General features: G+C 32.1%; 1 protein-coding gene across 1 annotated transcript in view; it reads left to right on the top strand.

Moving 5' to 3' along the window:
* Positions 1 to 1,372: 1,372 nt before the first annotated feature.
* LOC134690272 (uncharacterized) overlaps positions 1,373 to 19,252 on the top strand; it is a 46,188-nt gene continuing 28,308 nt past the window's right edge. Inside the window, exons 1-4 of the mRNA XM_063550249.1 lie at positions 1,373 to 1,396; positions 2,095 to 2,193; positions 4,069 to 4,167; positions 4,641 to 4,748. Coding sequence (XP_063406319.1) covers positions 1,373 to 1,396; positions 2,095 to 2,193; positions 4,069 to 4,167; positions 4,641 to 4,748 — 330 coding nt within the window. The remainder of the gene's footprint in view (positions 1,397 to 2,094; positions 2,194 to 4,068; positions 4,168 to 4,640; positions 4,749 to 19,252) is intronic.

Raw genomic sequence — 19,252 nt, forward strand, 5'->3', positions numbered from 1 at the left:
AACTACAAATTACTTCAGAACATAACAGATTGTACATTAGCGGTATAAAACACATAACAAGTTACTTCAGAACATAACAGATTGTACATCAGCAGTATAAAATCAGAACATAACAGATTGTACACAATCAGCAGTATAAAACTCACAGGTACAAGCTACTTGAGAACATAACAGATTGTATATATAAGCAGTATAAAACACACAACTGCAAGTTACTTCAGAACATAACAGATTGTACATAAGCAGTATAAATATACAACTGCAAGTTACCTTAGAACATAACAGATTGCACACAAGCAGTATAAAACATAACAACAAGTTACCTCAGAACATAACAAGAATAATTTGTACATAAAAAATATAAAACTCACAGCTACAAGCTACTTGAGAACATAACAGATTTTATATATAAGCAGTATAAAACACAAGTTACTTCAGAACATAACAGATTATACACAAGCAGTATAAAACACATAACTACAAGCTACTTGAGAACATAACAGATTTTATATATAAGCAGTATAAAACACACAACTGCAAGTTACCTCAGAACATAAAAAGTAAAATCACAAAAATACTGAACTCAGAGGAAAATCAATTTGGAAAGTCCATAATCACATGGCAAAATCAAAAAACAAAACGCATCAAAAACGAATGGACAAGAACTGTCATATTCCTGACTTGGTACAGGCATTTTCAAATGTAGAAAATGGTGGATTAAACCTGGTTCTATAGCGCTAACCCTCTCACTTTAATAACAGTCTCATCAAATTCCGTTACATTTACATGATGCGTTAAATAAACAGTCACAATCAATAAAATAGTCAAAATATGGGAACATCAGTCATCATCGTATAACAATTTAACAGGACACAACAACATCTACTATCTACGAACACATGGATTGATTTGAGTGTCTGACGTCAGAAAAATTATATACGTCACATAAATTTGTCGTTCAATGTGCATACAATAGTTATCCAAAGTACCTGGATTATAAACAATTTTAAATTTTACATAGGCAATGAGCGCAGACAGATTGTACACAAGCAGTATAAAACACATAACTACAAGCTACTTGAGAACATAACAGATTTTATATATAAGCAGTATAAAACACACAACTGCAAGTTACCTCAGAACATAACAGATTGTACACAAGCAGTATAAAACACATAACTACAAGCTACTTGAGAACATAACAGATTTTATATATAAGCAGTATAAAACACATAACTACAAGTTACTTCAGATCATAACAGATTGTACATTAGAACATAATATAATAATATATCTGTATGGAAACTGATATTTATATCATTATACTGAATTCGATATTAAATCAAAATCTGTTTTTAATTTAACAGTTTAAATGAGAGAAAAAGAGTATGTGAAGGTATTTTTTTTCTCTCATTAATTGTTTTTGGTTTGTTTTGAATTATAGTTGATAAAGTTCTTACTTTGAATATTTATACAAGAACTTTTTTTACACCAAGGTTTACAGCGGGTGTAAAACAAATATCACACATGTATGTTATTGCTTCACTTTGACCACATTCCTTAATATATACAAAATTATGTTGTTAATTAGACAGGTTGAATGGACAACAAATATTTGTAAGAATCATATAAAGTGGGGTCTCATTTTGTTTGTCTCCTGGTGCTAAATCAGGGAATGTAACTATTTTTCATATTTCTTTGAAAAAGTTACTTTTTAAAAAATTGATCATTATTCTGAATCATGTTAATCAGACAGATTTAATAATTATATGAACAAATACTTGTTAGGATTATATAAAGTGAGATGTCATTTTACTCAGAGAATTGTAATGAATCCATTGATATAAATATTTAATTCATTTCTTAAAAAAAAACTAAAAAAAATTAATACATGACAGTTCTGATGAAAGTTTTGACATCTCACACAAAAACATGTTCTTTATTTGTTGTTTATGATCAATATAAATACAAGTGTGACTGGTCATTTTATTCAGTTTTGACCACTGATTCATGTGATATATATTTAGTTTATATTTATAACACAACATTGTCCAGTTTATCAGACAAGTTTTAATGTCAGTTGTATTATTCCAGGAGGGAGGATGGACAGCATTAATGTATGCTGCCAGTGAAGGACACCTGGAGATCTGTAGACTCCTCATTGATACAGGATGTAAGATTGACATCACAGACGTATGTTATCTTCTTAGTCTGATCACATTACTATTAATCTACACTAAATCATGTTGTTAATTAGACAGTTTTAATGAACAAATATTTGTAATAATTATATAAAGTGGGGTCTCATTTTACTCATATTATTGTTCTGAATCAGAAAATATTACTCCTTTTCATGTTTCTTAAAATTTTTGTTTTAATAAAATGAATAGTTATACAAGTTTCAAGTTTCAAGTTTTTATTTCTCAAGACCCTTAACCAGGGTATGTGAACAAATACAATTGAATACAATTTAACACAATATAACAAAATAGGTTGATTAAATGAACAAGTTAACATATATACATGATATACATTTCCAAATATATGGAAGACGAACATATTATATAAACAGTAACTTCAATCATTTTACTAAAGAAAGTATGATTTTACAAAATTTTGCAGCTTTGAATATTACATTATAATTGTCTGAGTTAAACAAAGCATGAAATTTATCAACATTTGGATTTGTAGTGAATTCTTTTGGCAATAACATACTGAATCTACACTAAATCATGTTGTTAATTAGACAGTTTTAATGAACAAATATTTGTAAGAATCTTATAAAGTGGGGTCTCATTTTTCTTGTTTTGTTCTACTGAATACATTGATATAATTATTTTACACATTTCTTGAAAAAAATATTTTTTTAAGATATCAGGTTTAATGGAAGTTTTGACATTTCTCAACAAAACATGTTTATTTATTGTTTATATACAATATAAATACAAGTATGACTGGTCATTTTATTGAGTTTTGACCACTGATTCATGTGATATATATTTTGTTTATATTTATAACACAACATTGTCCAGTTTATCAGACAAGTTTTGAGGTCAGTTGTATTATTCCAGGATGATGGAGACACCGCATTAATGAAGGCTGCCAGTAGAGGACACCTGGAGATCTGTCGTCTTCTCATTGATACAGGATGTAAGATCGACATCACAGCAGTATGTTATCTACTTAGTCTGATCACATTACTATTAATCTACACTAAATCATGTTGTTAATTAGACAGTTTTAATGAACTAATATTTGTAATAATTATATCAAGTGGGGTCTCATTTTACTCATATTATTGTTCTGAATTAGAAAATATTACTACTTTTCAGGTTCCTAAAAAAAGATATTTTATTAAATGAATAATTATACTAAATCTACACTAATTCCTGTTGTTTATTAGACAGTTTTAATGAACAAATATTTGTAATAATTATATCAAGTGGGGTCTCATTTTACTCATATTATTGTTCTGAATTAGAAAATATTACTACTTTTCATGTTCCTAAAAAAAGATATTTGATTAAAATGAATAATTATACTAAATCTACACTAATTCCTGTTGTTAATTAGACAGTTTTAATGAACAAATATTTGTAATAATTATATCAAGTGGGGTCTCATTTTACTCATATTATTGTTCTGAATTAGAAAATATTACTACTTTTCATGTTCCTAAAAAAAGATATTTTATTAAAATGAATAATTATACTGAATCTACACTAATTCCTGTTGTTAATTAGACAGTTTTAACAAACAAATATGTGTAAGAATCATATAAAGTGGGGTCTCATTTTGTTTGTTTTGTTCTACTGAATCCATTGATATAATTATTTTAAACATTTCTTGAAAAAAAATTTTTTTTAAGATATCAGGTTTAATGGAAGTTTTGACATTTCACAACAAAACACGTTTATTTGTTGTTTATGTAGAATATAAATACAAGTATGACTGGTCATTGTATTCAGTTTTGACCACTGATTCATGTGATATATATCTAGTTTATATTTATTACACAACATTGTCCAGTTTATCAGACAAGTTTTGAAGACAGTTGTATTATTCCAGGAGGATGGATGGACAGCATTAATGTTTGCTGCCAGGGGAAGACACCTGGAGATCTGTAGACTCCTCATTGATACAGGATGTAAGATCGACATCACAGATGTATGTTATCTACTTAGTCTGATCACATTACTATTAATCTACACTAAATCATGTTGTTAATTAGACAGGTTTAATGAACAAATATTTGTAATAATTATATAAAGTGGGGTCTCATTTTACTCGTATTATTGTTCTGAATCAGAAAATACTACTTTTTTCATGTTTCTTTTCAAAAAATATTTCATTTAAATGAATAATTATACTGAATCTACACAAAATCATGTTGTTAATTAGACAGTTTTAATAAACAAATATGTGTAAGAATCATATAAAGTGGGGTCTCATTTTACTTGTTTTGTTCTACTGAATCCATTGATATAATTATTTTACACATTTCTTGAAAAAAATATTTTTTTAAGATATCAGGTTTATCAGACAAGTTTTAATGTCAGTTGTAGGATATGTTGTATATTATTGATATTGATAACAAAGTATTGTACATTATAGTTACATGTTATTTGGTTATATTATAGGATGATGGATACACAGCTTTACATTTGGCTGCTAGGGAGGGATATCTACAGACCACACAATATCTGGTAGAACAAGGAGGTGCCAGTCCCTTGATTAAAACACATGAGGTAATATTTTATAGTATTTGCCCAGTGTTCAACTATTAAGTAATGAATCACTAAAATGATGTATAAGATATGGTTGGATTCTGTGTAAAGGCTATAGTTAAAAGTCATATGATTATTTAAATTGGACTTAAAACTATGAAAATAGTTTGTAGACTTGAATGGCTAAATTTTACTATAAAACACAAGTTAATTAAAGTCAGTGTAAACACACAACTTGTCAAACAAAACTTACACCAATCCGTTGTCATGACAATCATAACAAAGACTAATTACTAGACAATATTTGTATGTTCAATAAGGAGGAAATAAAATTGTTTAATAATTTTATATTGTGTTGGCACTTTGAAAATAATTTGAAAGAGATGATCCTATTAAGACTATATTTTTACTTCAAATTCCTGTATTCAAGCTGTCTAGTAGCAGAGATACAAAAAATGCTGAAAAAGAACAATATAAAGATATAGGTGGGTGTATTCAAGCTGTGTAATGTCATAATTTATTTATCATGTTTATGTCCTTATTTAAACAATACCAGTGATAACACTAAAAACTATAAAATGCTGTATAATAACAATTTAAAGATATAGGAGGGTATAGATAGGGTATACAAATATATAGGAGGGTAAGGATGGGGAATATAGATATAGGAGGGTATGGTTGGGTGTACAAATATAGGAGGGTAAGGATGGGGAATATAGATATAGGAGGGTATGGATGGGTATACAGATATAGGAGGATGTGGATGGGGTATACAGATATAGGAGGGTGTACATGGGGTATACAGATATAGGTGGGTATGGATGGGGTATACAGATACAGGAGGGTGTGGATAGGGTATACAGATATAGGAAATTGTGGATTTGGTATAAATATATAGAAGGATGTGGATGGGGTATACATATATAGGGGGATGTGGATGGGGTATACAGATATAGGAGGATGTGTATGGGCTATACAAACATAGGAGGGTGTATATATAGATGATAATTAAGGCAATGTATGTAAAGACAACTGTTTAGCCATTACACTTATATACAACATATGTATTTCCACCCATGGCGACGTCACTGACAATATGACATTGAAAATGGACAAGTACAATAGTACGGATGATATGTGCCAGCGACAATCTCAACAGCGGATGGGCTATACATATATATAGGAGAATTTGGATAGTGTATACAGACATAGGAGGGTGTGGATGGGGTATACAGATGTAAGAGGGTGTAGATGAGGTTTACAAATGTAATAGGGTGTGAATGGGGTATACAGGTAGAGGGTGTAGATTGGGTATACAGATATCGGAGGTTGTGGATAGGGTTTACAGATATAGGAGGGTAAGGATGGGTTATACAGATATAGGAGGGTGTGGATGGGGTATACAGATATAGGAGGTTGTGGATAGGGGTTTACAGATATAGGAGGGTGTGGATAGGGTATACATATATAGGTGGGTGTGGATTGGTACAGATACAGGATGGTGTGAATGGGGTATATAGATAGAGGAGGTTGTGGATTGAGTATACAGATATAGGAGGGTGTAGAGGAGGTGAACAGATATAGAGGGTGTTGATAGGGTGTACACATATTAAAGGTTGCGGCAGTTTTGTAACAATAACTCAAATATGCTTTGATCAGTTTTCAAAACCTTGTAATTTTTTTATATTTTATATTTTACCTTTCCGAGTTATGGGATTTTATTCATTAAAAAAGGGTGATTTTCCAGTTTTCTGACAATAACTCAAAAGGGCTTTCAGCAGTTTTCATGAAACTTTGATGACTGGTTTATATTTATTGATGTAACCTCCCTTTAGTTATTTTATAAATTTCTGATGACATTGAGGAGTTATTAAATTTTATTCTTTGAAAAGGTGACAGGCGTATCAAGTGCTCATGGCACAGCTCTTTATTAGCTTTTCTAATCACTTGGCGTCCGTTAAAATTTACAAAAATCTTCTCCTCTGAAACCACTGGAACAAATTTAACCAAACTTTACCACAGTCATCATTTGGGTATTTCATTTAAAAGATGTGTCTGATGACCCAACTTGCCAACAAAGATGGCTGACATGACTAAAAATAGAACATATGGGTAAAATGCAAGTGTTGTCTTTTATTTTGAAGACTGTTATAAAGAAAATCTGACAGGAGCAAACATGTTCAGTATGTTGAGCTCTACCAATTGTCCATATACGTCAAAACTGTCGGACAACTTCTCATGTGAGTTATTGACCTTATTTGACAAATTCTACCATTTGTTTTCTTTTTTGTGTTTTATCTTGAAAACTGTAATTGACAGCTGAGAGAAACTTTAAATTGCAAAAAATGATCAGTAAGAAAGGATCTACAAATACATCAGCAATGTCAAAATTGTCAGTTGACTCTTTATTAAGTTTTTGCCTTTTGATGCCGATTTTTACCAATTTTTCGTGTTTTTGCCATACATCTTAAAAAATATAATAGATATATAGAAACCTAAATTATTAAAGATGATCAACAAGACAAGATTAACTAACAAGTAAAATGTTGCCGATATAGTTAGTTGACTGTCACTCTTTATAGGAGTGATTGCCCTTGAATGGTTTTTTTTTTACCCTCTAAAGTGTTTTCAGCAAAACCTAAGGAAGATAGATAGAAACTTAACAGCTATTTGATCAGCTTTACCAATTTAAATGAGGTTTTATTCTTGAATTCTTGGGGTTCTTTAATATGCTGAATCTAACCATGCATTATTTTTTTGGATTTTGGGCCCCGTTTTTAAATTGGTATACAATGAGGTCCAAAGGGACCAAATTAAACTTTGTTTGATTTCATCAAAAATTGAATTATTGGAATTCTTTGATATGCTGAATCTTTAAAACATGTATTTAGATTTTCAAATATGGGCCCAGTTTTCAAGTTGGTCCAAATCGGGGTCCAAAATTAAACTTTGTTTGATTTCAACAAAAAATGAATATATTGGGTTCTTTGATATGCTGAATCTAACCGTGTATTAATTTTTTGGATTTTGGGCCTGATTTTTAGATTGGTTCACATTGAGGTCCAAAGGGTCCAAAATTAAACTTAGTTTGATTTTAACAAAAATTGAATTCTTGGGGTTCTTTGATATGCTGAATCTAAACATGTACTTAGATTTTCATAGGTATTCCTAGAGAATTGATTTTATTATATGTTGTTCCTATGGCCATTATCCACAAAAGGGTGTCAGATTTCAGATAGAATGTATAGAACAAATTTTACACCTAATTAAACATTATCTTCTTTTATGTGGTTAGGATGTTCACACTAATTAGAGATTTAAGAGAGAATGAAATACCATAGGGACAATTTGAGACACCCATTTGAAGCCCATGATGTATGTGTTGATTAAGATTTCGTTAAAATGAAAGAGCTAAATTTGTTCAAGTGAACTGACCGAGATTTTGCCACTAATTACATATTAATTGATTTAATAATGATTGCATATTAAAAATATTGCATTCATTTAAAAGTTTAATCTTTTATCTATCTATATATACCTCTTTTATTATTTTGCATGCGTTCATAAGAAAGTTACAGCATTGTAAAGGTTATTGATTGGAAGTAAAAAAAATTGTACTGTGCTACCTTAACTGAAGAACCCTATGAGCTTTTGTTTTTTTAAATTTTCAAATGTCTATTTCTCAAAACAGTAATAATAGACACATGCACTCTTCAGTTATAAGAACAGGACAATAAAACAAATCAAATAAAATATAGGATGAGTCTCTGGGGATCGTCCCAACCCCTTCAATTTGAAAATGTGCTTTTATCTTGTAAACAATCATGATCCCAACCCCTAACCCATATGTATACTTGTATGGGACAATAAAACAAATCAAATGAAAATAATTTGGGGGAGCCACCGGTGTCTCCCCACCCCTTCTGTTTGATAATTTGTAAACGGTCGAGATCCCCACCCCTTAACCAAAGACATTCATGTATGGGACAGTACAAACAATTAAATGGAATATATGGGGAGTCCCTAGGGTCCTCCTACCTCCACCTGTTTGAGAACTTGGAATTGGTCAAGATCCCCACCCCTAAACCATATATATTCATGTATGGGACAATAAAACAAATCAAATGAAAAATAGGGGAGTCCCTGGGGTCACCCCACCCCCTCCTATTTTAGAAATTGTAAACAGTCGAGATCCCCACACTAAACCATATATATTCATGTATGGGACAATATAACAAATCGAATGAAATACATGGGGAGTCCTGGGGTCACCAACTCCTTCCTGTTTGAGAACTTGGAAATGGTTGAGATCCCCACCCCTAAACCATATGTATTCATGTATAAGACAATAAAACAAAGAAATGTAATATAGAGGGAGTCATTTGGGTCACCATACCCCTTCCTGTTTGAGAACTTGTAAACGGTCGAGATCCCGACCCCTAACCCATATATATACTTGTATGGGACAATAAAACAAATCAAACGAAAATAATGTGTGGGGGTCCCTGGTGTCACCCCACCCCCTACTGTTTGAGAACATGTAAATAGTTGAGATCCCCACCCCTTAACCATATACATTAAATGTATGGGACAATACAAAAAATGAAATGGTATATATGGGGAGTCCCTTTAGTCCCCCCACCCCCTCCTGTTTGAGAACGTGGAAATGGTAGAGATCCCCACCCCTAAACCATAATTGACGCCCGTCAAGCAAAAACCACCCTTATCGCATTTGACGTCGTTATCGGTAGTCAACTCTAGAATGTAACGTAGAACAAACCGATAAATTGCACGTTGAAATTGAAATATTTTTTCTAAACATACTATTAATTAGCGTTATCCATGTGAGCAGAACAGTCTATTCTTATATTAATACATTTAAATACTTCTGTAAAATAATGCCGTATTTACGATTTAAAATTTAATTTTGTGATAAATTTCTATTAAAACTTTTCAAATGCTTGTTTTGACACGCTGTATATTCTTACTGTCTTGAGAGGAATGATTTATAAACAATATAATAAAATCCCACACATCAGAAAGTCTCATTATGACATAGTACCACGATATGTGATGATTTACGTATTAACCTTCTACAATATATAAATAATACCAATGTTGTGTGAAAAAAACCCACTTAAATATTTTCTAAAAAACACTAAAAGGTTTTTTTCCGCAGCTAGATTTCTTTTATACTTTTAATACGGCAAGTTATTGTATGAAGAACCCAAGAAAATAATCTAATATTTGGCACAACATCATTATGCATGCGAACTAAGGAAAATCTTATATTGTCAATCACACGAGAGAGTTTGCTTACAAGAAATTAAGTACGACAGAGAAGAAAGTCTGTCTGAAATTTTTCGTCTTTTATTTTGCCACGCTTTAATCCGCAATATTAACTACTGTACATAAAACAACAAACCATTTGTTCAAATGAAAACATTCTATGACTGTTTTATCAGAAAATATATCAAACAAGAATGTGTCCCAAGTACACGGATGCCCCACTCCCACTATAATTTTCCATGTTCAGTGGACCGTGAAAATCTGCTAAAAACTCTAATTTGGCTTTGAAATTAGAAAGATTATATCATAGGGAACATGACTGTGTACTAAGTTTCAAGTTGATCGGACTTCAACTTCATAAAAAAATACCTTGGCCAAAAACTATAACCTGAACTGGGACGAACGAACAGTACGACGAACGAACGAACGACGGACTTACAGACCAGAAAACATAATGACCCTCTACTATCGTAGGTGGGGCATACAAATTTGCAATGCGTTTAAAACTGTAAGTATGAAACAAATATCAGTTCATAATTATATCACTCACTTTATAAAAAAGTGGGGGTATACTGTTTTACCTCTGTCTGTCCTTTAGTCAATTCATCCTTCAGTCCATTCGTTTTTCCCATGAATATTTTCGTCGCATTACAAGGATTTCTATGATTCGGTTTCAGGGTTTATATAATTCAGTTATATCGTGCAATGCGTTTTCAGATTCATCACCCATTAATTTTCCTTTCTCAATTTTATTCACTTTTATCGTAATTATTGTTTTACATTTTCTAAAAGTGAACAAAATATAGGTGTTCTGCTTCCATTCGAAAAATAATCTTTTAATCTTTTATTCTTAAATGGTCTGTGTGGTAGGCCATGAAGAAACAAAACAACGAAAATAAAAGATGCTAGAGGTTTGAGCTTATTCGAAAAATGATTAACAATTTTGGATGCATACACGAGATTGCTTAAGCTGGTTAATCATTGTTACAATGTTGTCAAATATATGTATATTATTTAATGGTTGCAGTTCAATTTCATTTGTCTTAATTTTCTTTGATTGTGAATAAAACGAGATGCGGGATATTGTTTGACTTAAATTGAGTTGTTAACTTTGTTGAAATAAATATGCAACTCCAGTACGAAAGGTTATACAACGACGAGAAGACAATTTTTAAATTGATGTTTTTGACTTAATGATCAGAAGTCACTGACTGTATCACCCATCGTGTAAATCTCTTAATTAACGGATAGATAAGGTTTACAATCCGATAATAAACTTTCAATGGCATTTTTAAACGCCATGTAAAAATCAGAAGCAGAAACAGAAACAATTGCAATTTTGCAATGTTGCGTTAATTTTCAAAAAAGATGATGATGGATATATTACAATGATCTGTAAACATGAAGCAAGGACTAATTGAGGCAGCACAAGCTGAAAAAAACACCATATACTTAGATCACATCAAATAATCTTTTGTTCTTCATATTTTTTTATACGACCGCAAATTTTGAAAAAAATTTCGTCGTATATTGCTATCACGTTGGCGTCGTCGTCTGCGTGGTCGTTGTCGTCGTCGTTGTCGTCGTCGTCGTCGTCGTCCGAATACTTTTAGTTTTCGCACTCTAACTTTAGTAAAAGTGAATAGAAATCTATGAAATTTTAACACAAGGTTTATGACCATAAAAGGAAGGTTGGTATTGATTTTGGGAGTTTTGGTCCCAACATTTTAGGAATTAGGGGCCAAAAAGGGCCCAAATAAGCATTTTCTTGGTTTTCGCACTATAACTTAAGTTTAAGTTAATAGAAATCTATGAAATTTTGACACAAGGTTGATGACCACAAAAGAAAGGTTGGGATTGATTTTGGGAGTTTTGGTTGTAACAGTTCAGGAATTAGGGGCCAGAAAAGGGCCCAAATAAGCATTATTCTGGGTTTTCGCACAATAACTTTAGTTTAAGTAAATAGAAATCAATGAAATTTAAATATAATGTTTATGACCAAAAAAGGAAGATTGGTATTGATTTTGGGAGTTTAGATCCAAACAGTTTTGGAATTAGGGGCCAAAAAGGGACCCAAATAAGCATTTTTCTTGGTTTTCGCACCATAACGTTAGAATAAGTAAATAGAAATCTATGAAATTTAAACAAAAGGTTAATGATCATAAAAGGAAAGTTGGTATTGATTTTGGGAGTTTTGGTCCAAACAGTTTAGGAAAAAGGGGCCCAAAGGGTCCAAAATTAAACTTTGTTTGATTTCATCAAAATTGAATAATTGGGGTTCTTTGATATGCCGAATCTAACTGTGTATGTAGATTCTTAACTTTTGGTCCCGTTTTCAAATTGGTCTACATTAAGGTCCAAAGGGTCCAAAATTAAACTTAGTTTGATTTTAACAAAAATTGAATCCTTGGGGTTCTTTGATATGCTGAATCTAAAAATGAACTTATATTTTTTATTATTGGCCCAGTTTTCAAGTTGGCCCAAATCGGGGTCCAAAATTAAACTTTTTTGATTTCATCAAAAATTGAATAAATGGGGTTCTTTGATATGCCAAATCTAACTGTGTATGTAGATTTTTCATTTTTGGTCCCGTTTTCAAATTGGCCTACATTAAGGTCCAAAGAGTCCAAAATTAAACTAAGTTTGATTTTAACAAAAATTAAATTCTTGGGCCTCTTTGATATGCTGAATCTAAACATGTACTTAGATTTTTGATTATGGGCCCAGTTTTCAAGTTGGTCCAAATTAGGATCTAAAATTATTATATTAAGTATTGTGGAATAGCAAGTCTTTTCAATTGCACAGTATTGTGCAATGGCAAGAAATATCTAATTTCACAATATTGTGAAATAGCAAATTTTTTTTTAATTAGAGTTATCTTTCTTTGTCCAAAATAGTAAGCAAGAAATATCTTATTGCAAGAATTTTTTTTAATTGGAGTTATCTTTCTTTGTCCAGAATCAACTTAAATCTACATATACAATGTATATTCACTTTTTACTACCAACTGATAAATTTAAATAATCTTTACCATTCAGTGATAACAAGCAGTTTTTTTACATTGTATTTACAGTTTATTTTATGATGTATTTAAATGAGTAGTTATTGTTGCAAACTCCATTAGAATATTTTAATTGAGATTAGTTTTGGAATAAGGGAAAGGGGGATGTGATTAAAAAATTGGGTTCAATTTTTCTCATTTGAAATTTCATAAATAAAAAGAAAATTTCTTCAAAAATTATTTTGAGAGGATTAATATTGAACAGCATAGTGAATTGCTCCAAGAGAAAACAAAAATTTTAAGTTCATTAGAACACATTCATTCTGTGTCAGAAACCTATGCTGTGTCAACTATTTAATCACAATCCAAATTTAGAGCTGAATCCAGCTTGAATGCTGTGTCCATACTTGCCCCAACAGTTCAGGGTTCAACCTCTGCGGTCGTATAAAGCTACGCCCTGCGAAGCATCTGGTTCAATCTTGAAATGTCATACTTTAGATGTTAAAGAACGATCTATTTTACTTTTGCATAATATTGAAATTTTCAAGTTCACTTCGTATCGATATCCAGCGAAACTTATTATAATTATAGTAATACATGTAATACATAAAAACAGTTAATATTTATTACGAAGACGGACAGATTAAAATTTCGCTCTCGAGATATATTTTTAATGTTATTTAATAAAGTTTTTAAATGTTATTTTTCGTTTAAATCACTTTTAGTTTAACGTGCGATATAGTTTGTTTTGTAAACATTTGCATGCGTATATATTTTTTTGTTGTTGCAAGAAATATATCTGAAACGAACGAAATTGCACAGCTGCAGTTCTCATTTAACAATAACATTGCAGATAATACATGTAGAAATGAACTATCCAAAGAAGACAAAGATATGTATTTATTGGGTAAATTAAAATAAAAAGGCGTAGATAAATCCGGTTCTAGATACGGAGAGCGAAAGCGAACAAAATTTTACATAAACTTTTGACAACAGGTAAGTTTGTCGATGTATTGCTGTTACCTATAGTATTCGAGAGTCAAGTTTAAAATCTTTGATTAAACACATCAACAGTAATAGAAATACAAAGAAAATATCAAAATTTTAATAGACGTTTGAGGGAATTTTCAAATACGGTACAATATTTGAAAAAATAGGCTAGTCTGCATGGTTTACCACAAACAGTACCTCATAACAGACATGACTCTGAACCTCAGATTGTGTTATCTTCTTGTGAATCAAAACAGTCGGTTTTTGACACATATGTACCAGCATTTCAGACAAATGGAACTGGATGTAGATATAAGAAGATGAGCATGAGCATGAGTGTCAATGAAACAACTCACCATTCATGTCATAATTTAAAAAGGTAAACCCTTATAGGTCAAAGTACGGTCTTCAACACGGAGCATTTATAGACTAGATATGTCCACTGAACAGAATAAACAAATGTCTGGTCGCCTTGCTGTCCTTACATAATGTTTGCATCTATATATTCTTATGTCGTAGGTGGGACTCTTATACTAGTATAATAAGTAGTCCCATGTCGTACGTATATGCCTTCAGCATTGAGATAAAACATACCGTATTGTTGGCTATAAAAGACCCCGATATGAAAAATCTGAAACAATTACACTAACTACAGCCGATTCCATTGAGTTGTAGGCAAGGGTAATAATTTTTTGGTTAGCTAAGGTATACGACAATCCTTTCGAAGTAGCCTGGTCTTATAACAGACAGATAGATTGGTTATCTGTCGGATGAGTTAACATTTAAAGGAGTGTAGTTCACCTGAACTAAAAATGACATCACGGTTAAGCTAGTCACGAATCAAGCTAACCAAAGATATAACCTTTGCCTTCACACTCAATAGAATCGGCTGTAAATTAATACCGGTATTAAACGCCCTATTGGCAAAATACATTCCACTCCTTTAGATTAAATGTTGAAAACACTGACCTTCCACGACAAATTCCGACATTGAGCTCCTTTAATATATATTTAATTTCTAATTTTATTGTCAATTTGATTTTGAATGGACAAAGTGTTTTAACTGGCAATATGAATTGATTCAATCTGAACCTGAGAAAGTTAAAATAAGAGTAAAAATGAGTCAAGTTGATCCTTAATATCAAATAAATATAAACAAACACCACGCGTGCAATCATAAATTATAAACAGAAAACTCAGATGACCATGTCTGAAAATCAAACGAGTGATACAAAAAATAACACAGAAATTCTAAGTTTGAGCAACACGAACCCCATGAAAAACAGATAGTGCCCTGTAAGAATCAGGAGTTCACACTTCAGTGTTATTTTTTTTTATTACATTTTAGATAACAGTGGAATTTCTACCAAAATAAAAAGAATTCTTTTATATTTGAAATCCAACAAACGAAAGTCTTTATTGTTATGTTATTGTAGGAGAAAAAAATTGGTATATGACTGACTATCTGGCTTTATGTGTGCTACATGTAACTGGACAATATTAGAAAAAATAAGCCTTTGGTCATACTAAACGTTTGGTAGATTTTGTCAAGCTAAAAAAAATAATGACGATCAAACTGTGATACTGTATCGCATGTGAGAGAATTCTCCCAAAAACCATCATCAATAAGTTTAGTCGGTTAACATTGTAAGCAAGAGAACGATGAAACTACTTAGAAAATGGATAGATTAGAAACCAATTTTATCTGTTTAGATTATACCTATTCTATGGTATCAGAAAGTACCATTATTTCATCGTTGCTCATGATAAATCAGAAATTAATTTTGAAAAAAAAAATGCACAAAATAAAAAAAATAGATACTCTGCATCGTTCTTGATAATAGTTCGATAAGTTGGCTCGTCCTGTAGATATTCATGCAGCCAGAACTGCACGTGTTAGGTAGGAACATCTATACATGTATAAAAAAAAATCGTCCATATGCTAGGAAGGGATATCAGGTTACATTTTGTCAAGCACCAGGAGAAGAGTAAAGTAGTAAATTGCAACAAACTTAAATCAACATCAAAGTGTATGATTTCAACGTTACGTTGAATTTTACGTTACAACACATTTTATGCGTTACTAAAATTGAAATTTCTAAACTAATTTTTCACCGATCGTTTTCAATTTTTTTACATTGTGTTGGCATAAGTATTTTCTGTTTAATTAATTAAAAATCTGATAATTCATAATTTTTGCCATAAGGGTCGTTTTTTGCTTGTCGGGCGTCATATATATTCATGTATGGGACAATAAAAAAAATCAAATGAAATATAGGGGAGTCCCTAGGGTCACACCACCCCTTCCTAGTTGAGAACTTGGAAATGGTGGAGATCCCCACCCCTAAGAAAATCATATGTTTGCATGTATGAGACAATAAAACAAATCAAATGCAATATAGAGGAAGTCCCTGGGTTCACCATACCCCTTCCTGTTTGAGAACTTGTAAACGGTCGAGATCCCCACCACTAAACCATATATATTCATGTATGAGACAATAAAACAAATCAAATGAAATATAGGGGAGTCCCTGGTGTCACCCCAACCCCTCCTGTTTGAGAAATTGTAAACAGTTGAGATCCCCACCCCTTAACCATATATATTCATGTATGGGACAATATAACAAATCAAATGAAATACATGGGGAGTCCCTGAGGTCACCACAAACCCTCCTGTTTGAGAACTTGAAAATGGCTGAGATCCCCACCCCTAAACCATATGTATTCATGTATAAGACAATAAAACAAATCAAATGAAATATAGGGGGAGTTCCTGGGGGTCACCATACCCGGGTCCCTTCCAGTTTGAGACCTTGTGAACGGTGGAGATCCCCACCCCTAAACCATATATATTCATTTATGGGACAATATAACAAATCAAATGAAATATATGGGGAGTGGAGTCCCTTGGGTCACCCCACCCCCTCCTGTTTGAGAACTTGAAAATGGTTGAGATCCCAACCCCTTAACAATATCTATTCATGTATGGGACAATAAAACAAATAAAATAAAATATAGGGGGAGTCCCTGGGGTCACCATACCCCTTCCAGTTTGAGAACTTGTAAATGGTCGAGATCCCCACCCCTTAACCATATATATTCATGTATGGGACAATATAACACATCTAATGAAATATATGGGGAGTCCCTTGGGTCACCCCACCCCCTTCTGTTTGAGAACTTGGAAATGGTCGAGATCCCCACCCCTAAACCATATATATTCATGAAGGGGACAATATAACAAATCAAATGAAATATATGGGGATTCCCTGGGGTCACCATACCCCTTCCTGTTTGATAACTTGTAAACAGTCTAGATCCCCACCCCTAAACCATATGTATTCATGAATGGGACAATATAACAAATCGAATGAAATATATGGGGAGTCCCTGTGATAACCCCACTCCCTCCTGTTTGAGAACTTGTAAACGGTCGAGATACCCACTCCTCAACTTATTTAATCCTGTTCGTCATTTCAAAAAGATTTGAATGACATAAATGGTCACATATGCATATAACTTCACTAAACCTGAAACCAATATGTTCTGGACTTTGCCCAATGTCAGGCGATCATGGGAATGACGAATTATGGGAGCTTTGTTTGGGAGACTTCGTAAAGGCATCCTGTTACAATTATTTCTTGTTTATTTTAAAATCTTATTGATGCAAAAAATGAGTCTAGGTTAATAATTGAATTTACTTTAATTATTTTATTTCTGGACCTATAATAATTTTCATTTATGGCTCATTTTAAAGAAAACATATAAATTTTTCAAGCAGTGTAAAGCCCAAGAATGATTGACCATTTCTGTTTTATAATCACCTGTCATTTTATTCCATTTATTATGGAGTGACATCAAGGACTTTAGGTGAAGATGGGGTCATGTACATTGATATATATGCATTGCTTTTGAAAACCTTGATGAAATATTAATTAATTTGACTTAATAATCAATTCATTAAATAAACAAAAATGACAATATACGAATGTTTAATGTTTGTTCTTTCAAATTAAAAAAAAAGGAAGCAACTCTGCACAGTGTTCATAATTACGTTTGCCTTGGTTTTTGGTTAACTTCCTACAGCGCTTACAGTGCTTTGATTGATTATGGGCCCAGATTTCAAGTTGGTCCAAATCGGGTTCCAAAATTAAACTTTGTTTGATTTCAACAAAAATTGAATATATTGGTTTTTTTTTGATATGCTGAATCTAACAATGTATTCAGATTTATTATTTTTGGGCCCGTTATCAAATTGGTCCTCATTTAAGTCAAAAGGGTCCAAAATTAAACATTGTTCAAGGTTCAACCTCTGCGGTCGTATCAAGCTGTGCCCTGCAGAGCAATTTATTGGTTATTACTAGCTCACCTTGCCCAATTGGCCACTTGTCGTCCTTTGTCCGTTTTCCATCGTCTGTCGTCCATAGTCCGTTTATTTTTACAAAAATCTTATCCTCTGAAACTACTGGGCCAAATTTAACCAAACTTTCCCATAATCATCATTGCGGTTTTGTAGTTTAAAAAATGTGTCCGATGACCCGGCCAACCAACCAAGATGGCCACCATGGCTAAAAATAGAACATAGGGGGTAAAATGTAGATTTTAGCCTATATCTCTGAAACCAAAGCATTTAAAGCAAATCTGACATGGGGTAAAATTGTTTATGAGATCTATCTGCCCTGAAATTTTTCAGACAAATCAGACAACCCGTTGTTGGGTTGCTGCCCCTGAATTGGTAATTTTAAAGAAATTTTGCATTTTTTGGTTATCATCTTGAATAGTATTATAGATACAGGTAAACTGTAAACAGCAATAATGTTCAGCAAAGTAAGATCTACAAATAAGTCAACATGACCAAAATGGTCAGTTTACCCCTTAAGGAGTTAATATAGTCAATTTTTAACAATTTTTATTAATTTGTTAAATTTTTGTAAATTTTTACAAAATATTTCCCTCTGTAACTGAAGGGTCAAGTTTATTATAGATAGAGAAAATTGTAAGTAGCAAAAATGTTCAGTAATAACATTAGCGGTACCAATTTTCCTGCACCAGATGCGCATTTGGACAGTACATGTCACTTCAGTGATGCTCGTGGCTAAAGTAAAATCTACAAAAACATCACAAATTTGTCATGAATCCATCTGTGTCCTTTGTTTAATATGCACTTAGACCAAGGTGAGCGACACATGCTCTTAAGAGCCTCTAGTTGTACATGTAATTGTCTTGTATATAATGAATTCCAATA

The sequence above is a fragment of the Mytilus trossulus genome, chromosome 11, assembly GCF_036588685.1.
Source record: "Mytilus trossulus isolate FHL-02 chromosome 11, PNRI_Mtr1.1.1.hap1, whole genome shotgun sequence".
Taxonomy (NCBI): Eukaryota; Metazoa; Mollusca; class Bivalvia; order Mytilida; family Mytilidae; genus Mytilus; species Mytilus trossulus.